This window comes from Manis javanica, chromosome 11 (assembly GCF_040802235.1).
Source record: "Manis javanica isolate MJ-LG chromosome 11, MJ_LKY, whole genome shotgun sequence".
NCBI classification, from domain to species: domain Eukaryota; kingdom Metazoa; phylum Chordata; class Mammalia; order Pholidota; family Manidae; genus Manis; species Manis javanica.
Genome location: NC_133166.1, coordinates 25,687,181 through 25,713,887, shown reverse-complemented (window position 1 = coordinate 25,713,887; position 26,707 = coordinate 25,687,181). Strand labels below are relative to the sequence as shown.

Sequence of the window (26,707 nt, the reverse complement as noted above, 5' to 3'; positions counted from 1 at the left end):
CTATCCCATCTGTAGAGGCATCAGCCAGTCATTACCCTTTCCTTTCACCCCTGTACCCTCCCCACACCCTCTTACACAGTCAGTTCTTTCAGATGAAGAAATCTGAGCCCCTCCTGCTGAGACTATTCACTTGGCCCAGAGATAAAAGTCCAGGGGACTGAAGGGTATTACTCCATTCCTGCAGCTGATGCAAGATGCAGCCAGGCCCAGCCCCCCTGACCATCCTACTGCTGTGTACCTGGCTCTCCCTGGACAGTCTCAGGTACGACGGAGGGTGGAGGGATCCCAAGGTTCTGTGCTTTGGACTGGCTTCTCTCACCACTTGGATCCTTTTCAAAAAGCCCCAGATTCTGGGAGACAGTGAAAGTAGAGAGACTTAGAAACAAATGAATAGAGGATGGGACACCTAGTCTGCTCTGACTATCCTAGGCGTGGGTAGGCAGAGGGGAGAGAGGGAAACAAGCATGGAAGCAAGAGAGGGAGGAATCGTGCGCAGGCCACCTGCTTTTTATGAGGCCTTGTTTTCTGCAGACATCTGCCACCCTCTCCCTGTGCAAAAGAACACTGGAGTTCTTGTAGGCATGTGACTTTTCCGTCACTTTCCCCAAAAGCTAAACTACTGGGCTGGAGATGCAGGCTGAAGACATAGTCAGATAAACTACCAGGACCAGAGAAGTTGTGTGCAGGACTACTCAGAGAAGGATAGGGGCCACACATCTTAATTCATGAGGATTCTGTAAGGAAATCCCAGCGGTGCCACCAGCCCAATCAACAATTTAGGAAGAAGTCTCTGATCTAGAATGGGCTCATCCAGCTTTAAAATGGGAGTGGAGAAAAGACAGGGATTATAATAATTAATGTGAGTTACTCTCCCCATAGGCTAGGAAGACTCTTTACAAATGTAATCTCTACATTTATTTATAATTCTTAAAAGAGTATATAATTATTCTTCTTTAGACACAAGGACACTGGGACTCAGGGATTAAGTAACTCCACAGAGTCAGAAGTAGAGCTCAGGTGGTCTGGCTCTAGAATCAGTGGGTCTGGGCTCTGAGTGAGACTGAAGGCAAGGTGACAGGCAAGGGGGAGAAGCCCCCAAATATGCATCTTTCAGCCCTAGAATCTTTTCCCTCTTCCTCTCTTTAGCTGAGTCCTATCAGCTGCTTCCCACCCTCACTTTTTTGGCCTGTTTTGCACGCCCACCTCAACACAGATTGCAGCTCCATAGCTCTCTTAGCAGAGGCAAGGATCTAAGGAGAGGTAAAGGCACAGAATCTAGAACAAACAAGACTTGGGGGCAGCTAGCAGCCTTGTCACTTATTAATCATGTGACTTCATAACATATATTTGACTCCCCAGAACCTCTGTTTTTTAATTTATAAATTGTGGATTACAAGTCATACATTGTCATGTTCCTGTGAATGCTAAAGATCAGTCCACACTCTGGTGCCCCATGGTGCTGTTAATATTAATTTCCCTTCTTTGAAGGTTTGGAACTCTCTGTTCTTGCTGTCTTCAAGGCAAAGAAAACTCATGGAATTCACTAAATCTCTAGAGTAGGGGTGCTGCAGCCCCTAAGATGCTCTCCTAACACCTTTTCAGACCAGCTTTCCTCTCCCCCACAGGGCCTCCAGCAAAAGGCTGCTCCCACTTATGTGAACTGCAGCCAGAACCAGGCGGCACATGAGGTAGGGTGGAGTGGCCCTACCAACAGGACCTGGAAGGGGACTGCTCTTCAGTTCTGGGAAATCAAGGGGAGGGTCACTCAAGCTCACGGCAGAAGGATGCCTAGGCAGTTGAGAACCACCTCCTGCACAGAGAGAGTGCCTCTCAGGCATTCCAGAGCAGGGCCAGCCCCATCTGCCTCATGCTCCCAAATGGGACACTGTGCCCCAACATACTTCATTGTGCTTAATGTGCCTCTGGCCATGCTTTTGCAGCTGGTGAGAAGTGTACCAGGCTCTGTGGATAAGGAAGGTGTGTGCTACTGTGTGGTTCATCTGCCCAGCAACCGCATGGCCCTGCAGCAGCTGGAGCAGCTAGAGAGCATGGCCCAGGCCCTCATGGGCAAATACGAGCAGGAGCTGTCCAGGGTGAGTGTGGGGCTGTGGGTTGCAGCTGTGCTAGCTCCGGGGCTGGGGCTGGACGTTATACAGGCACAGCCCCTCCTGGATCCTTGGAGGGGACAGTCCTTGGCAGTAGAGAAGGAAGCACAGCCCTCATTTGCAGGGCTATGAATCCTGAGTCTGAAGGGAATTCTGGGTATGAAGGGAAAATAAGGTACTGTTCTTGGGCTCCTCAGTGGCAGTAACAGCATAGAGAGGCTTATGTGGGAAATGCTTCCTACATTAGTCAGTGAATTAATGGGTATGGAGATGGGCAAAGGGTATAGAACAAGAAAAGCTGGCAAGTGGGATGACCAGTACATAGGAGGCAGGAAAGCTTCAGCCGAAGAGCTGCGGTGAGGGTATACGGAGAGTCTGGTAAGCCAGGCTGGGAAGCTTGGGCTTGAAGCTGAAAGGAGGAATGAATGGAAATGCCACAGCAGCAGTGTGACATGGTCTTTTTGTAATGATCATTCGTGGAGCTCCTGGTGGGTGGATGGGGTGGGGTGAGACTGGAAGCCAGGAGTCTGTCCATTCACTCAGTCACCAAGCTACTCCAGGGAGCATGGCTCTACCCAGGAAAGGGAAGAGAGGGTCTGGGTGTGCAATGGGAAGAGTTGTTTCCTGCAGTGCAAAGGATATAAGCGTCCTCAGCTGTGAAATGAGGTAACACTCAGGGTCACCTCAAGGGCTATGAATGGAAGCAAATAAGGTGACAGTTATGACAGTATTTTGTGAGCTGTGTGGCACTGGGAGGAAGTGAGCAGGTGAAAAGAACCAAAGTACTGAGGTTGAGGGGGCTGCCTGTCCACCCAAAACCCCAGGTCAGCGAGTATATGTGTGTCATTGAAGATCAGAACAACCATGTCCCAGAGATGAACCGTGTACTGGAGCCCAGGAACCCCACCATGCTTGCTTCCTCCTATGAGGCCCCAGCCTTCAACCTGCTGCGCCTGGAGCTGGAGTGGGCCCTGGAGATGGTGACCCAGCTGAAGGCCAAGGGGAGAGTTAGTGGGGCCAAAGACCTCCTCTATCAACTCCAGGGCCAGGTACGTGGACAGGTTAAAGGATCTCTCCCCTTCTGTAGCCTCCTGTCTTTTCCAATCTCATCAATTTGACGATTTCAAAAATCACTTATTTCTGGGAATAAAGAACACTGAGCTGAGAAACGTGGGAGCCTAACCTCAGTTCTAGAGAGCACTCTGTGAGCTGTACATCCCTGGCCTCTCATTCCCACAGGTGGCCAATGCTAGCCTGACAGCCAGGCTCCTAGCTGACTCTAATTGACACAGCTTCCGTGCACTCCATGAAGAGGTGGACGTCCTCAAGGGTGTACTGAGCCAGTGTGAAAGGGAGAAGGAGCAAGAGGCCTCCAGAAACACTGGCCCGTACCTGCCCCCTGGTTGAGGCCTCAGACTGAATTCCCTGAGATCTCTCCTCCCCAAGGACACGGTTGGGAATGCAGAGCTGGCTATGGTTTACTGTGCGGTGGGCAGTAAAGATCTTGATATAGAACAAATCCTCCATTTCCTGGCTTGTTATATCACTATGTCACACATGGGCATACCTGAATACACAGACATATCAACACATATATAGTCAGACATACACACCAACCATCATCCATGCAAAATCACATCTGTTTACACACTCACGTTTGCACTCAGGGATATGGACACACACTCAAATGTACACACAGTTACTACACTTCCATACTCTGCTCTTTGCAGGTGTGTGCTTCACAAGTACTTCATACCTCACCTGCTACCTGCTCTCTTTTTAGGTTCTTGTGCCCATCAAGGACTCCAGAAGGTCGGCAGACCCTCTGTGGTGCAGCTCAACTGGAAAGGCTTCTCAGGTAAGGCAGATGCCTGGGGCCGAGACTCAGCACCCAATTCAAACTCTTCCCTCTATTGGGTGGCTCCTCTGGATATAAATTTCGGGTGAGTCAAGGATGATTTTTCTTTTGCAACCAGGTTCAATCCATATGTTCCCTACCCTACCCAACAGGTTACTTTGTAACCCCAGCTCAGCTTTCTCTCTGTATTTCCCCTGATACACTTAGCCTAAGTCTGCCAGGTTACCTCCTACTGCTCCTCTCATGGGTTAAGAATGACCTAGACTGCCCTAAGCTTCTCTCACAAACGCGCTGTATAAAATTTCTAATCTCATCATAATACAAAACTGGTTCTCTCCCTACCGTGACCTTATCTCAAGAATGAACTCTTTTATACCAGAGCCCCAGAACCCTAACTTCTTCTCAGAAAAAGTTTAGAGGATGAGATTGCCCAAGCTTGTGACTTGGAGTCAGACATCTGATCTCTGAATCTCAGTACTGCCACTTAAGCTAAGTGACTTTGGAGAAATGAATTAACATTCAGAACCATTCTTAGTCATCTATAAAATGAGTTCAAGTAAATATAAAAGCATATCACATGAGAGTGTCTAGAAAAAGGTGGATGACTAGTGGGCACTGATAAATATTTGTTAGATAAAGGATTGCTAAATGAATCAGTGAGTAGATGAATGAGCCTTTCCAAAAACTGGCAGCCTGGCTAGAGAGGTAGACATAGCTCACAGACAGGGTGTTTAAAGTCAGTATATACAGACGTGTGAAAAGACCCAACTGAGTAGGAGATTATAGAAGGGAGGGTGAATGTGGGTTGACATAGTCATTGAAGAAGGCCCTGTGGAAGCTCATCTCAGAAAGACTAGTGTTACTGATATGATAAATGATGCTCTCCAATTCCTATAGACGTTTTACAAGCATATGAAACACATGTATGTGCCTTTGTTGTTTAAATCCTCTTAAAAATTGTTGGTAAGGTTGGACCTACTGGCCAATGTTAAGCAATGACAATACTCATAAATCAGCAATAATTTAAAGGACCTTCCAGAATGATCTCATGACCGCTAATCTCCCTGAATCCAGCTCCAGAACTATGTCCTGCTACAGGACGTAAGTGTCTTAAGGGCAGGTGGAAGGCAGAAGAGTCTGTGTACAGAAGAATATCTATAAAGAAAAAAAATAGCTATCACTTATTGATTGCTTAATTTGAGATGAATACTCTACTAATTACTTGCATCATCTCAGTCAGTCCTGACAACAAATAATATAGATTTTCTTATTCCTTTTATGGATTTTCATTATGAGCTGAGCAACCTTGAGTGACTTAACTTTTCTAAGACTCAGTCTCCTCTCTGTGGGGATAAAACCCACCTTACAGGGCTTTTACTATAATTAATGAGAAGATGCATGTACAGTGCCCACTAGCATTACTGTGGTTGATGTCAATGCTCTTACTGTTAATGCTTTTTATATTTAATTAAGAGATTATGAATGATTTCTTTTTGATTCCCAATCCCACCCCCCCACACATACACACCATTAATTAAACATTAGCCTGCTCATTTTTTATAGCATTTTATTATTCTGATGATCTGGTGTGCAGTTTGGCCCAGGTCCTCTGACTACTACTGGCTGCACGAGTCTTACAATGACCTGGTACTGCTGAAGAACTATAAAGAGTATTTCAAGGGCTATGGTGATGGCAGTGGTGACACTGTATATGAGAACTTCATGTACTTCAATGCCTGTGGCACACGTGACATGGCCAAGGTAGACCTGCCTTCCAACACCCTGGTGCTGAATGGCATGCTGCCCAGCGCCGCCTATAACAACCGCTTCTCCTATGTCAGGGTGCCTTGGAAGGACTTAGATTTTGCTGGTGATGAGAAGGGGCTGTGGGTGCTCTATGCCACAGAGGAGAGCAGGGGCAACCTCGTTATTAGTTCTCTCAATACCAGTACTCTGGAGGTGGAGAAAACCTGGAAGACCAGCCAGTACAAGCCAAACCTGTCAGGGGCCTTCATGGTCTGTGGGGTGCTCTATGCCCTGCGCTCACTGAGCACCCGCCAAGAGGAGATCTTCTATGCTTTTGATACTAACACTGGGCAGCAGCACCACCTTAGCATCCTGCTGGATAAGATGCTGGAAACACTGCATGGCATCAATTACTCTCCCTCCGATCATGAGCTCTATGTCTACAATGATGGCTACCTGGTCACTTATGACCTCGGCTTCCTAATGCCAGGGCATAGACTGCTGAGACCCCTAGCTAAGAGGGCTGTGGGGCTTTGGAGCCAGCAAAGTCTCTCACACTCAACAGGGCCTCCAGGCCCTGAGATCCCAGGGCAGAGCAGTGGTGGATACATGTCCTCTTCCTTGCTCTTCAAAGTGGCCCCCAGCCCTACCGATTGGGAGGCAATGATTATCTAGTTAGTTCTTTGTAATTAATATCTCAATCAGCACATTATTTTTAATAATGCTCTAGGTAGAATCGACTGGGGTTTAGTTGGGACACAAAACACTAGCTGAGAAATGGTACCCCCTCTTTATTGGTATCCTAGAATTGTAGGAGGTGGACTCATTTGTTTTTTTTTAAACAAATCTCACACTCAGAATTTTGAAAACTATGAACCCAGCTTTAACAACTGTAGGATTCTCTGAGCTGGGTTTAGAATCTTAGTCTCAGGTTGAGAGCCTCTGTTTCTAGTGCAGAAGATCCAGGGTTGCTGGTCATTACAGTGGATATGGAAGTTCCCTTTCTCACCCAGCCTCCTGTGGGGCACCTGGGGAGAAGAGGTGCAGTGCCCTGGTATGACAGTCAACATTTCATGGTCCGGTATCAACCTCATTTTGAGTGCAACTGAGAGAGGGGCACAGACCTGAGTCCTGCTCCAGGAAGTGAGCAAGTCAGAGCTGAGCATGAGAGAGTCTGACATGGAATGGGCTGGAGGTCCAGACATTCTCAATGAAGAATCCTTTGGTGCGATAGCAGGAAGCCTCCTGTCCAGCTGTCTAGTTCCTTTGCTCATCTTGAACACACTGAGAACGTACAGGCCTGCACTCTGCTTGTCACTTATCTATCTGCATGGCGCACCTCCCCTGAAGGCACATTGGATGGAATGTTCAAGATTTCAGACCCTAAAGTCTCCCCCGTCACACCAGAATACTTTACACACACTGTCTCATGCTTATACTTTCACATATACATACATTCAAAATCACATCTATGAATCCTCACTCGTATAGACCATATTTCCAAACATCCACACAGACAGAATATACATTGTAACACAGCCACTAACAGAAAATTTATCTTCTACCCAAATAAATATCAAACACCATCCTCAACTGAGAATCTGGCTTTTTAGTTGCCTAAACCTGTCCTGTTAGGAATTTAACTATTAACCATCTCCACCCTCACCTCTTGATTCACAGATCTCTCTCCACACAATGCTTTGACAGTTAAGACCAAGATAAGGCACTGAAACAAATCATTCTAAGAAATCTGCTATAGTGACATGTGGAGAAGACCAAGTAATAGTGAATAAAAAAAAATACTTTGCAAGTAATGGCACATTCACGTTAGTTTGGAATGCCCCTAGAGGGCGCCTAACTGGCTGGCCCTCTTCCCACTTCCAGGATAGAGGAATCTCTTTTTTGCATCCCTGGGAGCACTCTTAATTAAGTCTAGAGTCCCCAGCTCTAGACCCTGAGAAAAATACGACCTCCTCTGCCACGTAAGATTTTTGCTCTTGCTCCATTTTCCTTTCTAAGGCTTCAGTTTTACCAGATCATTAACAAAAGTAATAAGCTCCTTCTTATGGGAGGGATTCCATTCTTACCCACAGGTGTGTGGTTTTTATCTACAACTTCAGTGGACCCGACTTTTTATTACAAGCCTGACATCTCTACAAGGGACCCACACATAGTACAGAGAAACACACATCCCATATAAGCAACCTGGACTTTTTTTTTTAATAGTTCCATCCTGAGAACTTTGTCCCCAGTTTTATGGAAAATTGTCCTATTTAATTTCTTTATGGAGACTGAACCCCACCCCACCCTGCCAAATCTTCCTCCCTTCCCCAGCTAGTCCTGGCAGAGACTGTGAGGCTAGAGTTGACATCACAATATTCCTCTTCTGAAAGGGTTATGTATGCCCTTGGTGTGTGGAGCAGAGGGAGAAGTCATTTCCACTTAGCCCACCTTGTACCAAGTATGAATCAGTAGCCACGACAGGTCTCGGCTGGGCCGCATCTGGAGAACTGGGGTCGGGGTACAACATTGCAAAATCCTTGGCCCCAGACTGGTGACTCATCCCTTTTTGGGCAACAGAAAAATTAGCCTGTGGCCTGAGAATACAACACCTGAGACAGAAGCCAGCAGAAATATTTGCCTGCCCTCACTGCTTCTGCCCCTGCTTCTACCTGTCCTCGCACTATGCCACACACCGTTTCTCGAATACTCAGGATGGCCCAGAGTGGGCATATGTCAAGTCTGCCTGCAGGCAAGAACACCTCTTTGAGTATCCCTCGAGTGATGGTGAAGACAGCAGGAAAGCAGGAAGACTTTACGATAGCGAATGACACCTTGGTGAGGCGGTTTAAGGAGAAGCTCTCGGCTCACTTTAATGCCAAACGGACCAACTAGTGCTGCTCTTCATGGGCTGCCTTCTCAAAGACTGTGACACACTGAAGCAGAGGGGCATCCTGGATAGCCAGACCATCCACTTGGTCATCAAGTCCAAACAGAGCTCCAGATCCCTAGCCCATTCCGCCTGGAACCTGTCAGCCAACAAGCCCTGCCACCAGGACAGAAGCAGAAAAGGAAAAAGCAGTGAGGTACACCAACCTGCTGATGTGAGTTACCCCCGAGGGGAATCAGCTGTCTTCATCAAGCCTGATGTGCCCAAGGTGCATACCCAGGGCCTGGATGTAGGCAGTCCAGAGTGCATGACACGGGTGCTGCAGAATCCTAGCATCCAGCAGCCATTGTCCAACATGGACCTCATGAGACAGTTCATCTTAGAACACCCAGACATGCAATAATCGATGCAGCAGAACCCAGAGGCCTCACACATCCTTGACAATTCTGAGATCCTATGGCAGACTCTGGAGCTGGCCAGGAACCTTGCCATGATTCAAGAGATAATGCAGATCCAGCAACCTGTGCAGAATCTTGGGCAGCCACTGAACCCACAGTCACACGTGGACGTGGAGACAGTCCCAGATGGGGTCAGTGCCCTGGGTCAGAACTATGCTGAGTTCAATGACCAAATGCTCAACAGCGTACAAGATCCCTTTGGGGGCAACCCTTTCACAGCTCTCCTGGAAGGACAAGTGCTGGAACAAGCCCAGTCCTCACCCCATCTCCACCATCACTCCACGAACAGCAAGACCATCTCCCACAGCTCCCTACAGCCCAAGTCATCTATTGTAGTTCTCAGGGTTTATCCTCCATCACCTCGGCCAGCACTGCCTCCAACAGGGTGAGCCATACTTCCAGGGCCAGCAGTGCCACTATCTCCACTGAGCGCTGTAGTCACACCTGTGCCATTGAGGAGCCAGCTAGGGTACCAGCCTTACCTAGCATAGAGCTTGGCCAGAAGCCCCAGGCAGAAGCCACAGGTGTACCATCTTTCTAGATAGCCCTGGCCAGAAATGAGAGGATGATATACAGCTGGCAGATGAGCAGACCAGCTACCCCATCACAGGAAGTACAATCCAGTTTCTTTTAAACAATCCCTACCTGGCAGACCAGATGGTATTGTTCATGAGTGTGCCCCAGCTGAGGGAACAGGGGAGGCAGCAGCTGCCCACATTCCTGCAGCAGACACTGCTTTCTGAAGTACTGATGGCCCTTGCCAACCCAAAAGCTTTGCAGGCAATACTGCAAATGGAGCAGGGCCTGCACCTCTTGGTCACAGAGGCACCTGTTCTTCTGCCTTGGATTGTACCCTGCCCATGAGGCCTGGGTTGGCTTCCTGTGCCCAGCTGCGGCCACCCTGACACTGTGCCCTGGGGCTGGGATGCATCGGATATGGCTGAACCCAAAGGGCCTGAGTGCTGACACAAATCTGGAGCTGCCCTGCAGAGGCTGCAGTCCCTAGCTGGAGACCCTGCCTACTTTCTTCAACCCCCTGAAATTTGTATCAGCAAGCAAATGGAATCTCTTTAAGCCACGGGATTTGGGAACCACCACTCCAATCTGCAGGACTCATTGCCACTGAGGGAGACACCAGCGCTGCTATCGGCAAGCTCTGGAGAGTGCAGGGCTGCTAGCCACCGCACCTACCTATCTGTGTGCTACCTGCCTGCTCACCTATTTGACTATCTTACCTGCCTTTTCTACCTTTTCTAACGCTTCCGGCCAGAAGTTCTGGAATAGGAGAAACCAAACAATGCTTTCTCTGCTAAACGCTGGAACACAGGCCATGGCTAGAATATCTGTCAATAAAATGGCTACACCCATTTGCCCCATCTGAGGTTTGGCTTTTTTCTTTTGCAGAAAGGACAATTATCTATGTGTGATATTCCCATCTCACCTACAATACATACATGAACACACACACAGACCCCACATACATATGTTAACACAGAGAATCATCATTGCACACATAGGACCACATGGACACGTAGCATCAGACAGGTGTGCACGCATACACAAGCTCACACAGTCAAAGATTCACACACACAGGCATATGAAGTCAACAAATGGTACATGCAGTCGTGTGTATACAGTTATACACAAACACAGATGCATAAACAGAGCCATGCATAGAGGAAGACAGTTACAACATATCCATACAAAAAGGGAAAAGCACTATAGGGAGACCCAAAAATTTAGTCATGAAGACTTCCCTGATTTCTCAAGTCCAAATTGTTCAAGTTTAAAAGTGGAAGAAGATGGCCTGGTGGGCCAGAGCAGGAAAAACTCACATTTCCAACAGGTCTTGGTAAGTATTTATCCTCATAGGACCTCTCACTAATTCCCATTGTCACAGTCACAGGGCTTTATGTCACCAATCTCTCTCCAGCCCAGAGAGATGCAGCTGCTGTCACCCCCACTGCATTGCCCGATCAGCAGGCCTCCGGGGCATGTGGCACCTTCCACAGTATCACAGGCTTTAGCACATCCAGTGTTTGCAGCTGGCGTGTCTGATAGCGAGCCGAGGTCCCTTCTCCTTCTCTTCCTGCCTCAATAAGAATATCCCAGACAATTGATATGTCAACAGGGGTGGTTCAATTATGCAATTATTAAATAATAAGCTCTTGCTATAATTTAATAAGTCAAATATTGTGGTAGGCATTGAATAAATAGCAGTGACAATACAAAGATCCTTTATTTATGGAGTCTCTTTGGTGGGGATACAGATGGCATTCAACTTAGCTCATGGATGTGTTAGGTGGTGATAAGCACTGTGAAGGAAAAAGGAGCAGGATTAGCTTTTCTACAAAAGGGAAATCAGGGAAAGCCTTTCTGAAAAGGAGACAGTTGAGTAGAAATCAGAAGGAACTGGGAGAGCTAAACATGCAATTCCCTGGGCGAAGTATGTTCCAGGCAGAGAAGGAACATAAGAGTGAAAGCCATGAGGTAAGAATGTTCTTCTTGTCTTTGAAGAACAAATAGGAGAAGGTGTAGTTGGAGTGGAGTGAACAACAAAAAAAAAAAATGGGGAGAAAAAAGAGGACATCAGAGAAATCATGAGGACTTTGTAGTCTGGTGAGGATTTTGGATTTTATTGGGAATGCAAGAGAAAAATCACCGCTGAATTTTGAGCAAAGGAATGGAGTGAGTCACCACAGCAATCTGGCTGCTGGATGGGGAACAGACTGGTAGCAGTAAAAGTTGGAAGAAGGGAAATTAGACAGCTTTGGCGACAGAGCAGGTGGGAGATGGCAGTGCCTAAACAGGGTGGCAGCAGTGGGTGATGAGAAGTATTCGGATCCGGGTCTGTAAAGGGACCCACAGAGGTTTATGCATTCCTACAACCACCCATCCTTGCCTCGACGTTGCCTTCAGCAAGCATGAAGAATGGACCCACAAAACTCCAAGTGCTCCCAGCAAGCGCAGTGCCAGAGAATGCCCACTCCACCACCAAGAAGGTCTCTGGAAAGAAACCATAGCTAAAGCTGACTCTTTACCTCATTATGACATCTCTAGCCAATTAATTAATCTAATTAAGCCTTATACCGTGTTTGCCTCAGTTAACATAGAAAGCTTAAGCGCTCCAGGTCATTTTTCTGATTCTCACCTCAAGAGGCTCTGAAAAGCCCTCATCTGACTCAGTTGTCCACTCACCATCAATTCTCCAAACCTTTCCACCCTACCAGACAGAACTCATAATGTAGCCACAGCAAAACCGTCACCTCTCTCCTCTCTTAATGCCTCCTGACTGTTTTGCTGTAACTGAAATCTGGCCTTCCCCCAGGACACTGCTTCTCCAGTGGGGGCTGCTTCTTTCAGCCTTTTTGAAACAGCCTTTTTGGACTCACACCTTTTGCTTCCTGACCAGTTTTCCAGCTTCCACACTATCCTATAATCTGTCACTATAATCACTTTGGCATAATACTCACCTAGCAAACTCACCGTGGTTATATTCAACTCTGCCTAATCTCGGTGTAAGCATACAACTCTGCTGACTAGTCTCATTTAAATTTATTGTAAAAGTGTTAATTGGTCTGTTAGCAATTCTACTGCATTTTCCTACTCCAGCATTCCTCACCAGAATCTCATCAGAATCACTTGGAGGGTGTGTTAAAATACAGAGTTCTGGGTTTCGACCCACGGGTTTCTGATTCATAGGTCTAGAGTGGGGCCCCAAAGTTTTCATTTGCAAGTTCCCCAGGGGCGCTGATGCTGCTGGTCTGGGAGCCACACTTGAGGCTCCAATGCCCTGGTCAATTCACCACCTTATTCTTTACGAGGATCATTTCATACCTTTTCTGTTCTTCTCAAACTTTAAATGCTCCTTTTTTTAATTTTCAGTCTCAGCTGATGACAAGAAGACAAACATGATCAGAAATGACTTCTACCACTAAGTGCACCAACTAATCTGCACCTGCATCTGTGCTGTGCCCCATCCTGTTACAATGAATAAACTATCAATGGTCCTAAATCAAGCTCTCTACTTGGGCACTTGATCCCAATCCCTGTGTAATCTTGTCTACGCAGTAACTTACTCTTGCAATTATTTTCTCTTTGTTTTGCAGGATTCTTTCCCTCATTGGATTGTTCCCATCAGAATCAAAACACAATGTAATATTCTCAGCGTAAGGAAAAACGAAACCAAAATGTCTTCATCCCCATATTCTGACACAGCCACCCTCCCTTTTCTCTACTCGGCATGCTCCTAAGGGACCCACGTCCTGTCCAACCCATTGGCTTTGAACCCCACTCCAGGTTTCCACCGCCACCACTCTTCCAGAGCCGGTCACATCACAGTCCCCAGCCCTCTCGGGTCAAACCCAGCGGCCTGTTCTCAGTCTTCACCTCACTGACCCACCAGGATCATTTGGTGCAGGTGGTCACTCTCTCCCTTCTGATACTCTTCACTTGCCTTCTCTCTCTTCCTCTCTCCCCTTTTTCTGACAATGTTGTATTTCTTCTTGGTTTCCTTTGCTGAATTCATCCAACCTTCCAGACTTCTATCTATCGTAGTGCCCAGGACTCAGTCTTTTTATCTCTATCCTTTTACTGTACTCATTGATCTCGTGATTGCAGATACTCTGTCACTGCTGATGAAGTCTAGACTCACAATACTGAACCACCTTCCTACACGTCCATTTGGATGCAAAACAGATGTGCCAAATATGTGTAAAACTGAACTCTTAAATTTTCTGTTTAACTTTATTCCCTGGTCATTTTAAAATTTAAAATTTGAAAATTTCAGCCAATCCATTCTTTGAGTTCTTCAGGGGAATAATAATATTTTAAAAAACATTTTAAAATTTCATGTCATTCTTGGTCTGTCTCTCAAGACTCTAGATCCTACTCATTGGAAAGTCAATACTTTGAATGTAGATAAAGAATTCATGGCTAAAGTTGAATTAGAGAGAAGACATAGAGAACAGAACAGAGATTGCTAGGAAGAAGAGCAATTCAGGGTGTAGCTGAATTTGGGCCTTAATGGGGACAAAGGCATTAAGGAGACTTTCTTAACTCTCCTACCTGCATCGGAGTCTCCACATACCACATACCAGGTTGTGTGGTAGCAAGACTATTGGCCTAAGAAGGGTCAGCCCAGACCCCCTGTGAAGAAGGCAACTGAGATAAAGGGAGAAGATGAGTTGAAGAGTAGAAGAGATGGAGTCCTCAGGGATCCAGAGCCCCTTGGCAAAGAAGTCTCAAGGAGCCATTGTATGAGGCTGTGATGTCAGAGCTGACATCACAGAGGCGACCTGACAGAGTGACTTCTGACCAGAAGGCTTCAGGGGTGGTTATTAGCAAGATGAGGGCAGTGTGGAGCCCTGTATAAGAGGAAGGACAGGGCTACAGCTGATTGGTATGTATTCCTCAGACTGGGCCCTTTTTCCTGACTTTGCCTCTTTACTCAGCAACTAGAGACCTCTTTCCCAGGGCCTCAGGTTTCCCTCCCCTGATCCTGATATCTCTCAAATCCATAGTCTTCCAAAGCATCCTATCCCAAAGGCCTCACAGCCCCTTCCATGTGGACACTCCAGCTTCCCCACCCCAAGATGCCAGGCCCTTTTCCCAATCACATTTCCTACTCTCATCACTGCCCAAAAGGTGATCTTTGTCTCCCATCCCCATCCCTCAGCTGTGTCCCCACAGACCTGGGCCTCCTGCTGCCCGCCATGGCCAAACGCAGAGAGGCACTGCCGCAGGGCAGCCCAGCACCAGGCCAGGATCCTCAGCTCATCAAGGTGATAGTGAAGACACCCAAGGACAAGGAGGATTTCTCAGTTATAGACACTTGCACCATCCAGCAGCTGAAGGAGGAGATATCCCAGCACTTTAAGGCCCACCCTGATCAGCTGGTCCTAATCTTTGCTGGCAAAATCCTCAAGGACTCTGACTCATTAGCACAGTGTGGAGTGCGAGATGGCCTCGCTGTACACCTAGTTATCAAGATGCCACGCCACACCCTGGGCACTGAGTGCCCCGCTGCTTCAGTCCCCACCCCAGCCCTAAGCCCTGGGCTGCTCCCTCAGCCGGGCTCCATTTACTCAGCAGAGGGACCACCCACCTTTAGCTTGGGTGTTCTCACGGGCCTCCGTGGGCTAAGACTGACCTCTGGTAGTTTCCCCAACCAGCCCAGCTCACTCATGTCTCAGCACGTATCTGTGCCTGAGTTAGTGGCTCAGATCATTGATGACATCTTCACCCAGGGTCTGCTATCTAACACAGGCCTTGTGTACCAGCTGATTCTCAACAACCCCCACATGCAGCAGCTGATCCAGCACAACCCTGATATTGGGCATATTCTCAACAACCCTGAAATCATGCGGCAGACGCTGGAGTTTCTACGCAATCCAGCTGTGATGCAAGAGATGATGCGTAGCCAGGACCGGGCGCTCAGTAATCTGGAGAGCATCCCTGGTGGCTACAATGTGCTTTGTACCATGTACACAGATATCATGGACCCAATGCTTAATGCTGTACAGGAGCAGTTTGGTGGCAATCCCTTTGCTAATGCCACTACCGTTAATGCCACCAGAGAAAGCTGTCAACCTTCAAGGATGGAGAATTGTGACCCTCTCCCTAACCCTTGGGCTTCCACCTATGGAGGCTTGGGTGGCAGACGAGGCAGGGGGCCTGGAGATGAGGCAGTATCCGAAATTAGAAATAGGGTCTCCAACATTCTGGGTAACATAGGGCTCTATGACTATCTCCAGCAGTTCCATGAGACCTCTCAGTCCCTGGGAACCTACCTGCAGGGGTCTGCATCCACCCTCAGCCCCAGCCAAGAACCACCACCACCACGAAACCGAGCTCCCCCAGCTCCACTCTCATCCCAGGAACCTAAGGAAGGTCAGCCTCTCCCCAGGGAGTCAATAACAATCAAAGGACAGTCATCCTCTCCAGCCTTCTTGAGATACTCCACAGAGAGCAGTACTGGACAGGACAGAGGCCAAGATAGTGCAGGGAATGGCTCCGACGGCCACAACGCCAAAATGCCTGATCTCATCTCAGGGCAGGGGAGCCCTGCCCACAGGGGTCCATCTGTTCCTTCCCTACCTTCCACCATGGCAGCTTCTCCTGGGATCCCTGAGCATGCCCTGCTGCCACCGCCAGCTTATCCAAGATCTCTGAGGCCAGCCAGCCTGAATCCTGTCCCACAGCCGCAGGATGAAATGCGCTGCCAGCTGCCACTGATGCTGCACCTTCAGGCGGCCACAGCCAGTCCTCGGGCCGTGCACGCCCTGCTGCAGATTGAGCAGGGTCTGCAGACCCTGGCTGCTGAAGCACCTCGCCTCCTACTCTGGCTCATGCCTTGCCTAGCAGGGCTGGGAAGTACAGGAGGTACTGAGCCGAGAGAGGGCACCGTTATGCCTGAGGATCCCCCCCAGGCCCCAGCCCCTGAGGTTCCCACAGCACAGAGCTCTCTGGGGCTGGGCCTCCACTCTACCCTCCTCCTCCAGATGTTGCAAGCCCTGGCTGCAGCCGATTCCCAGCAGCTGCAGCCCGAAGCTCACTTCTGGGTACAGCTGGAGCAGCTGCGGGCAATGGGCTTTCTGAATCCTGAAGCCAACCTCCAGGCTCTCATTGCCACCGGGGGTGACATGGATGCTGCTGTGGAGAAGCTGAGGCAGTCGTAGGAGCCCTAGGTGTTCAGACCACATCTTGTCTCTGTGCCCTTTCCCCACAGCCACGACCCTAATGTCCCCATTCTTGAATGCAGTTGCACTATGAACCAAATTCACTATGATGCCCTTTACTGCATAAACAATGTTGGTGCAGTCAGTGAGGAAGAATGAGAGCCAGCAACAGGGTGGGGGTGCTGTGTGATCCAAATACCTCTGCCACTGTGCCATGATGGGGCCCCAGTCTGAGCTCTGCTTATGCCTATCTTGAGATGCAATTATATCCAATCTCCAGTGTCAGATGCTGCCTAAGTCTGATTCTTTTGGTCTGTGTGAAAGGGGGAGGATACGGGAAGAGAGGTGGGGGAAAGAGCTGTCTCTGCATGGTTGGGAGAGCTTGGTTGGGAGAGCTTGGAGGAGAAGCTAAAAGGGCTAAAGTTAGAAGAACTAGAGGCATGAACAGCAAAGGGGGTGAGCTCAGCCCTGTGGCTTTCCTGGTGTCCTTCCAGATATCACTCAAGATTGGTGCCCTATAGAAGCTGCTACCATGTGCTCTGTTCTTAGGGGCTCTCTTCCACCAGCCTGACTGAAAAGGGAGCATAGTTTCTTATTTTTCTTGCTGCTGAAGACTACCTCTCAGGGAACTTTCACTTTCTGGGTTTGATGCTGATCCCTGAGTGGATATAGAGTAAGCAAGCATTCAGGCTGAATTTTAAGATTTCCTAATCTCACCAAGTTTACAAACTTACTCCCCCTGGTAGCCAGATCCAGACAGCTGATCACACTGTCATGGACTCAGCCTGTCCTGGGTTTTGTCTTTCTTGCAATTCCCAGTTCAGAAACTGAGTGAGTACCCTGTGCTCAGCATCCTGCTAATAATTTGAAATTCAACATGAGTTAAGAAAGATATGATCCTGCCCTCATGAGTTTATGATCTGGTAGCAGGAACTGTTCCAACTGTGAGTATTTGAAAAGCACTTGTTAATATATAACTAAAAACTATGAAAAGTGCTGTGAAGTAGCCTAAGGGGCTGGAACTAGTTGGGGAGACTTGAAAGGTTCCTGTAAGTGCTTCAAGCTAAAATCTTAAAAGTGGTAAGGGTGGAGCTGGGAAAGATCTGAAGGGGGAGGGAAGAGTACTCCAGCAGAAGAGCCATTATGCACGAAGACGCCGAGGTAGATCGTACATAACACATAAGAGGTGCAGCTGAATCTCAGATTAGGTTCTTGTTGGCACTTGGGGGCACTGACCATTACCCATGTACTTCTAGGGTGAAAGTGTTAGAATTCATAAGTTGAGTGACCCATCCATGCCTTCCAGTACACATAAATGCACCTGTGAGCTCACATGAGTGAAACACACAAATGCATATTCATACTCAAACACATCTTTATCTGGGCATACCTTTGTACTTGTGTACAAGCATACAAAACACAGTTTGGTCCTGGCAAGGAAAGAAAAAGCTCTTTGATGGAGGACACCACCAGGGTAAACATGGCTGTCGTGCACAGTCAAACATCAGAGACTGTATTTAATTGTCAAAGGATTCAGATCCTTTGGGACCTTGGAGAAATAGAACCTCTGCCTGGAACCCAAGATACAGTAAGTGGACCAACTGCCATTACCTTTTAGCTACCAGTGTGTGACTCAGAGATGAAACGCGTTTTTGGGGGCAGACCTCTCCAACTACTCTAGGTCTCCTCCTGTGGAGTAGCTCACTAAACATACCTTCTACCCCCTCCGCTCCCCATCAGGGTGTGTGGAAGAGAGCACTCATCCAGATCAAGGAACCTGTTTCTAGTGGTGCTAAGGGAAAGGAGAGGAAAACCCTGCCTCTCCGTCTCCTGTAATTAACAAGAACTTTGAGGCTGCCTCTGGAGGGGGAAGAGGTCCAATGCAATCTCTAATTTCAGTCCTCAGCAGAGGGCTAAGTCAAATATCTGGGCCTTGGGAAGACCCGCATGAGGGAGTTGTGTGGTAGGAGAAGAGAAGCAGAGACATAATTCTGATCACATTGGGCCAAGTGCCTCACTCCTCCTAGTGCCTCACTCCTCCTAAAGAAAATGCAGCCTTTCTTCAGACCAAGAGATTTTGCAGAAAGCAAAAATGCAGTGAAGCAGCAATGCTGGTTTGCACCACAAAAGCTGGCAGGTGGACAGTAATTTAAGGAAAAGGTACTATCCAAACAAGTGAGCTTTTTTTTCCAGATATTCCCCTCAGTCATAAATATGGCCTGCATTTTTTCTAGATATTTTAAGGTTTCACTACTTAAATTTAAATAGCATTTAACACTTATCGAGGCTTCCTATATGCTCTGAATATAGGAAGGTTCCAAGCTCTTTACATCTGAAGCCACACAATACAATAGTCCTTCCTTTTGCGGGTAGTATGATTTCCCTATTTTTCAGATGCAGGAAACTGAGGCCTAGGGAGAGGGAAAGTACATTGCTTAGTTAGTTCCATGGAGTGGAGCCAGGATTTGAAATTAGGCAATCTACTTCCACAGACTACACTTTTTACTACTGCACAAAATTGTTTATTAGTGTTTTAATCCTCACCCATAAAAAGCAAAGAAGGGCAGGGTTTGTGGAATTCATTGGAATTTCTGCATCACTGGCTCCTGCAAATCTCTGCACTGGATTAAAATATGTTCTTTACCATATCCTACACATGTGTATATGTGTGTTTATGGGTTTTTACATCTGCTAGTACCAAACTTCAATTATTTTAACTTTGAAATATTTAATGACACAAAGTTTAATGCTTGACTCATTGTTTCTTAACTAAATATCACTGTCTAACTTCGTTTTTGCATATACTGTAAAGTAGATGCCCAGTTTTAGGAAAGGCCAAATGCAACCTTGATTGGCTTTCTGTTACGTTTATAAATTAGAGGAGAACTGAGAAATTCAAGTAGGCAGTTTTTCCTTTTAGAATAGGGAATGCTTCCACTGAAGTTTAATTTGTTTCTCTTTAAAGAACTATAGTTTCTTCATATAATTCTACACATTTGAGTTTATTTAAATGTTACATTTTGTTATTTTGAGTGACAATTTTTGTCTGTTATATGTTCAGAATGGATATTATTGTACTGTCATCATTTACATTATGAATCCCTATTTTAGATATATTGTTGATTTTCATGTAAGCAAGCAAAGCATTGTTGAAAAAAATAGTCATAAATCCTCCACTCTTAAAATAGTTAAACCTCTTCTCTAAAAACATAATTTGATGATGTTCTCTCAGTTTAAAAGCCATATATATATATGTATATATACACACACACACACACACACACACATATATATATATATATACACGATCATTTCATAGATGATAAAAGCCAAGCTTAAAAGGGCAACAGGGCTAGGGAGGTAGGCATGGGCCAAATTATGAACGTTTTTTAATCTTGGTAAGGCATTGAGATTTGATTCAAGTACAACAGGAAAATATATATGTGGGAATAAGGAAAGTAAGAATATAAAAACCAGCAGTAACACCACTATCCCAAAAGCACTGCTAATACCACGATGGTTGTCCTTCCACATATTTTACAAAATTGTGATTATATTGTACATAGTGTTTTATAACCTGCCTTTTTATCTTGATAATGTATCATGAAGCTTTCTTTCCAAGTTATTAAATATCCTTTTGTAATTTATTAACTTAATATTTCCTGAACACTTATATGCCAGAAACTATGAAGGTGCTAGGAGTTCACTGGCCAACAAGACAGATACGGTTCCTGCCCTCAGAAGCTTAGACTACAGTGAAGATAAGAGATTTCAAACAAATAAGAAAAAGAATAGCTAACACAGAGCACTAACCGAGAACTAGGCACTGTTCTATAAGATTTACTAATTTCTTAACCAATTTAGAAGGTAGGTACTATTACTAATCTTATTTTACAGATAAAGAAAGGCTTAGAAATGTTAAGTGTCTAGTCCAAGGTTGCACAGCTAGTAAATGGTGTAGCTGGAGCTGGTATTTGAACCAGTGTTTCTAGAGACCACTTCCTTAATCTCTGCATCACTTTCTATTACATAAATAATTGAATTATAATTGTAATAAATTCACACAGGAAATAAGGTATTTTGCTTGTGCATCTAAAGTGAGGAGGGATATATTTTTAGAAGGGTGGTCACCGTGTATCTCTCTGGAGGGAGTATTTAGGCAGAGACTTGAAGGAAGAGGAAGCAAGACATTCAAAGAGCTGGGGGAAGAATGTTTCAGGCGGAGAGCAAAGTGTAAAGCGTTCCCTGAGTTATGGTAGAGCTCGAAACATCTGAAGGAAAAGGAGAGAAGGCCAGCGTGTGCGGTGTACAGAGTATGGGACGGAGAGCACTTCAAGGAGAGGCAGGAAGAAGGTTCACAAGTCACACAGGGCTCTGTTGTCCAGCCACAGAGTGTGGATTTCCTGCTCATCTCATGTGGAGCATGAATGAAATGGTGGCAGGCGTGGAAGCCGAGTCAAGTCAGAGGACACTATAGTCATTCAGATAAGAGCAGGCGTTACCTTTAGACTAGGGTTCTTGACAAGGGCATTTGGCAAGACGTGAATGGTTGAAAATGTATTTTGGAGATAGAATTTACAAAACTTTCTGATAAGATGAGCTAAGCAAGGTTAAGGAAGGAGAGGAACTGAGGATTCATTTTGTTATTCAGCTAATTTTAATTGAACATGCTCTCTGTGCCAGGTTTTGTGCTAGGTGAGGGAGATAGGAGGTATTCAAGATCACAATGTCCTGCTTTCACCGAGCCAAGAGAAAGGAGGCAGACATCAAGTAGTCAAGGGAATTGGCCAAGTAAAGGCCAGACACAAGAGTTCACAGACACAAAGAACACCAGTTAAAAAGCAGGTGCGAGCCTGGCATGTACCAGCACAAGAAGACTGCTCAGGTGCCCCTGGAGCAGGGCGTTCAGGCGATGGGGCCAGGAAGGCAGGCATGGGCCGAAATATGAAGGCATTTCAATCTTGGTGTTGGCAGCCGCGAACAGAAAATAGCGCCCAATGCAGGGCAGCCGGAAGGCCCCGAACTTCCTAATGACAAATCATCCCACACCACTAAACTACATGCTAATTGCGCCTTGGCATAAGGACCAATGAGACCCACCAAATGGTTATGCTAATAAGGCATATGGAGCCGCACCAACCAGGTCAGAGCATGAGAAGTATATAAGCAAGCCTCTCCTTCCCCTCTGGGTCCTGCCCAACTCATTTGTTTCACAAAGAGCTGAAGAATAAAGCTTTCTGCAGAAGAATCCTGCTGTTGTTGCATGCTGTTCTTGCCGGCGAGGACAGGGCACGCGACAAGTGGTGCCGAATCCCGGGAACCAGAACATCACCGGCACAGGGAGGACCCTTCAGACATCTAGAGAGGATTCAGAACTGCAGGTCAGAAGAAAGCCCGGAGGGGTAAGTTCCGAGAGGCCCCTGCTTTTTAGGATGATGGTTGATGGTTCTCTGTAAATAAGGAGGCACCATGGGGAATGCACCGTCATTAGTCACGGCGCTGCAGACAGCTCTCAAAGAGCGAAACTTGAAGGTCTCCAGCAAAATCTTAGGATCTTTTGTGAAGGAGATAGACCGTGTGGCCTCCTGGTTCATTTGTTCAGGGTCCCTCTCAATCCCGAGCTGGGACAAACTGGGGAAAGATCTTGATAGAGAGGAGGAGGAGGGTAGCCTGAGGGGAGGCACCAGGCCCCTCTGGAAACTGATTAGAGCTTGTCTGCAAGATGAGAGATGTGAAAAGGTAATAAAAGAAGGTCAGAGAGCATTGACAGATATCCAAGAGAGCATGTCAGAAACGGAACGGGAAACAGAGAGCGCGCGCGGCCGAAAAAAGGCCACAAAAACGAAAGTAAAGAAACCCCAGAGTGAGGGAGAAAGCCCGCCTAGGGCAAAAGTGAAAGAGCCCCGAGAAGCGAGTGACGATCGCCTCGGAGAAAATAGTAAATACCCCTGGAAAGAGTTGAGGGACCTCCAACTCTCCAATAGGGAATCTGAGGAGGAATTGACGTCCGCAGAGGAAGGGGAAGAAAATAAAACCGCAGAGTGTAGAAGTAAGGGAACCAGCAAAGTTGAAAAGCGGACCAAGGAAAAAATGAAAGCAGGGTGTCCCCCGACGCCCGTTGCCCCGCCACCTTACGTGAGTGGCGCACTCTCCTTTTGCCACCCAGATACTCTTCAAGCAATTAGACAAATGTTTCCTGTATTTGAGGATAACGGTGTACGCTCTCACCAACCCCTGAGTCATAAACAAGTTAAAGACTTAACGGAATCCGTCCGAGCGTATGGGGTCAGTGCCAACTATACCATAGCACAAGTTGAGAGATTAACAGAGACAGCCATGACACCCGCAGACTGGCAATATGTAACTAAGGCATGCCTTTCTAGTATGGGGCAATACATAGAATGGAAGGCATTGTGGCATGATATCAGCATGACCCAGGCACGCGCAAACGCGGCCGAAGGACAGCCTGCGTGGTCATATGATATGCTGACGGGCCAAGGACAGTGGGTAGCCAACTAGACCGCCTTCCCCTTACAGGTATACGCACAAATAAACATGTGCGCCGCCAAGGCATGGAAAGCCCTCACCAACAAAGGAGAAGTATCAGGCAATTTGACAAAAATTATTCAGGGGCTGAGCGAGCCATTTTCTGACTTTGTCGCTCGTATGATGGAGGCCGCAGGCAGAATATTTGGAGATCAGGAACAAGCAATGCCCCTAGTGGAGCAATTAGTATTTGAACAATGTACCAAGGAATGCAGACAGGCAATAACACCCTGGAAACAAAAAGGGATATATGCCTGGTTGAAAGCCTGTAGAGAAATAGGAGGGCCACTCACCAATGCGGGCCTAGCCGCGGCCATATTACAGAGCCACAAACAAGCCAGGATCACTAACAGAAGTATCAAATGTTTTCAATGCGGGAAATTAGGACATATAAAGAGAGAGTGTAGGAGCCCAGTTTCAGAGCAAACAACCCAAAAGACCCCTGGGTTATGCCCTAAGTGTAAGAAAGGCAGGCATTGGGCCAATGAGTGCCGGTCTATTAAAGATATAGAAGGGAAACCCTTAGAACTGCCAAAAAACGCCCAGAGGGGCCCCCGGCACCAGGGCCCGCAAATATATGGGGCAACCAGCACGCAAGTGTCATTCGGGAACAACCAGGCCCCCCAAGGAGAGCCACTTCAAGTTCCGCGGGATTCGACATCTGTGCCACCACCAGAATAGTGTTGACTCCACAGATGGGAGTTCAGCCTATCCCTTCAGACTTTAAAGGCCCCCTACCACCAAATACCATTGGGTTACTCCTAGGGCGCTCTTCTGCTGCATTGAAAGGCCTGGTAGTTCATCCCGGAGTCATAGATCAAGATTATGAAGGACAGGTAAAAATCATGTGTTCGGCCCCTAGAGGAATCTACCCTATATCTCCGGGAGACCGCATAGCCCAGCTCTTAGTTTTACCTAGTCTCCACGCCAATTATCCTGCTACCAACACGGAGAGGGGAGAAAGGGGCTTCGGCTCCTCTGACTGGGATTCAGCCTTCATAGTATTAGATTTAGCAGACAGACCAAAATTAACTCTTCAAATAGAGGGAAAGAGCTTTGAGGGAATCCTAGACACTGGAGCAGATAAAAGTATTATCTCTGCAACCTGGTGGCCCTCCAAGTGGCCTGTGACCCAATCCTCACATTCATTACAAGGTTTAGGATATGAGTCAAGCCCTTCAATTAGTGCCAAACCATTGAAATGGCGAGCCCCTGAAGGACAAGAGGGTACAGTCACCCCTTATGTACTCCCTCTACCGGTCAATTTATGGGGGAGGGATGTCATGAGAGACTTAGGCCTCAAACTCATTAATGAATACTCCACCCCCGCCCAAGGCATGATGATGGACATGGGATACATCCCTGGCAAGGGGCTGGGGAAACACCAACAGGGACGCATAGAGCCCATCCTGCCCAAAGTAAAGAATGACCGTCACGGCCTAGGTTTTTCATAGGGGCCATTGAAGATGCCATGCCCATACCTTGGCTCACAGAGGAGGCCGTATGGGTTCCTCAGTGGCCCCTATCCTCTGAAAAATTAGAAGCAGCTCATTGCTTAGTGCAAGAGCAGCTCCAAGTGGGACACCTAGAACCCTCTGTGTCCCCATGGAACACACCCATATTTGTAATCAGGAAAAAGTCAGGATCATAGAGGTTGCTTCATGATCTGAGAGCAGTAAATGCTCAAATGAGAATGCTTGGACCCGTACAACGGGGACTGCCACTCCTCTCTGCCTTACCCAAAGAATGGAAAGTGCTCATAATGGATATTAAAGATTGTTTCTTTTCCATACCCCTAAGCTCCAAGGACAGGGAAAGATTTGCTTTTACTTTGCCAGCTATTAACCATGAACAACCCGATGCCAGATTTCAGTGGAAGGTCCTCCCTCAAGGAATGGCAAATAGCCCCACCATATGTCAACTGTACGTTCAGCGGGTGCTAGACCCAATTCGTAAGACCTATCCCACGCTAAAGATCATCCATTACATGGATGACATCCTTCTTTGCTCCCCACAACCAGCGGAAATAGAAGAAGCATATATAGATCTCACTAGATCCCTAGAAAATTAGAGACTGAATATAGCAAGCGAGAAGGTCCAAAAATCTAGTGTTAGCAAATTCCTAGGAGCAACCATTTACACAGATGTAATTTGCCCCCAAAAGCTTGAGATAAGACATAATCAATTGCGAAATTTGAATGACTTCCAAAAACTCCTAGGGGATATTAATTGGTTGCGCCCATACTTAAAGATACCCACCACTGAATTGACTCCACTGTTTAAAATCCTAGAAGGAGACCCACAACTAACGTCACCGCGCTCCCTCACACCTGAGGCATTACAAGCCATTCGCAAAGTGGAACAGGCTTTGATGACAGCACAGCTAAATAGGGTTCAATTGAATGAACCCTTTGAGTTGTGTGTCCTTCCCACCCCAGAGCTGCCAACAGCAGTCTTATGGCAGCACGGCCCACTGATCTGGATTCATCCCCAAGCCTCTCAGGCTAGGACAATAGAGTACTATCCGGCAGCCGTGGCCAAACTTGCTTTGGGAGGAGTAAAAACCTCCATGACACATTTCGGAGAGGCTCCAGCTAAAATTATAACCCCTTACAGCGTAGAACAGATACAAGTATTATATGCTATGAATGATGATTGAGCCATACTTGCTTACAGTTTCTCAAGAACCTTTGATAATCATTTCCCTAAACATCCCCTCATCAACTTCGCCAAAAATCATCTCCTAGTATTCCCTCGGGTCACTAGCCTAACCCCGCTGCCTCATGGAAAAACAGTTTACACGGACGGGTCTAAGACAGGCACAGGTGCCTATGTCCATGATGGCAAAGTTGTGACAAAAGGCTACACGCCTGACACTCCACAAATAGTGGAATGTCGCATAGTCTTAGAGGTCCTACAAATCTTTCCTGAACCTTTAAATATTGTGTCTGACTCCTGTTATGTAGTTAATGCAGTCAAATCTCTAGAAGTGGCCGGGCTAATCAAAGCGTCCAGCCCAGTAGCCACTTTGTTCAAACAGATACAATCAGCACTACTTCATAGGCAATCTCCTTTGTATATAACTCATATCAGAGCACATTCAGGCCTTCCCGGGCCTATGACTCAAGGCAACCACCTGGCAGACCTCGCAACCAGAAATATAGCTTTTCCCCTGCTAGACCCTATCACCACAGCTTCAAAATTCCATACACAATTTCATGTCACTGCCGAAACACTGCGCAAGCGGTTTAGCATAACCAGGGCCGAAGCTAGGAACATTGTCCTTAGCTGCCAACATTGCTGCAGCTTCCTTCCTGCACCTCATGTTGGGATCAACCCCAGAGGTATTAGGCCTTTACAAGTCTGGCAAATGGATATGACGCATTTTTCACCTTTTGGGAAACTTAAATACGTACACGTATCCG

At 47.0% G+C, this 26,707-nt stretch overlaps 4 protein-coding genes across 5 annotated transcripts in view; 3 read left to right on the top strand and 1 right to left on the bottom strand.

Annotated features, from left to right (window-relative positions):
* Positions 1 to 26,707, bottom strand: part of LOC108385358 (olfactory receptor 52B6) — a 122,891-nt gene that overhangs the window by 56,227 nt on the left and 39,957 nt on the right. Inside the window, exon 1 of one of the 2 annotated variants that reach the window (XM_037000984.2) lies at positions 16,156 to 16,263. The exons of the other annotated variant lie outside the window; for it this stretch is intronic. The gene's annotated coding sequence lies outside the window, so the exon portion shown is untranslated. Of the gene's footprint in view, positions 1 to 16,155; positions 16,264 to 26,707 lie in introns of those variants that run through there. 2 annotated transcript variants of the gene reach the window in all.
* Positions 1,699 to 6,390, top strand: LOC108393391 (olfactomedin-4-like). The gene is given in 5 exon segments (XM_037000987.2): positions 1,699 to 2,093; positions 2,930 to 3,154; positions 3,345 to 3,507; positions 3,889 to 4,048; positions 5,568 to 6,390. Coding segments are annotated over 5 exon segments (1,674 nt in total). The 5' UTR covers positions 1,699 to 1,784; the 3' UTR covers positions 6,385 to 6,390.
* On the top strand, positions 8,395 to 9,921 carry UBQLNL (ubiquilin like). The gene is given in 4 exon segments (XM_017654149.3): positions 8,395 to 8,581; positions 8,584 to 9,315; positions 9,318 to 9,572; positions 9,575 to 9,921. Coding segments are annotated over 4 exon segments (1,521 nt in total).
* Positions 14,127 to 17,014, top strand: UBQLN3 (ubiquilin 3). Its single transcript, XM_073216079.1, has 2 exons — positions 14,127 to 14,458; positions 14,735 to 17,014. The coding sequence occupies exon 2, from the start codon at positions 14,772 to 14,774 to the stop codon at positions 16,734 to 16,736; it is 1,965 nt and encodes a 654-aa protein (XP_073072180.1). The 5' UTR covers positions 14,127 to 14,458; positions 14,735 to 14,771; the 3' UTR covers positions 16,737 to 17,014.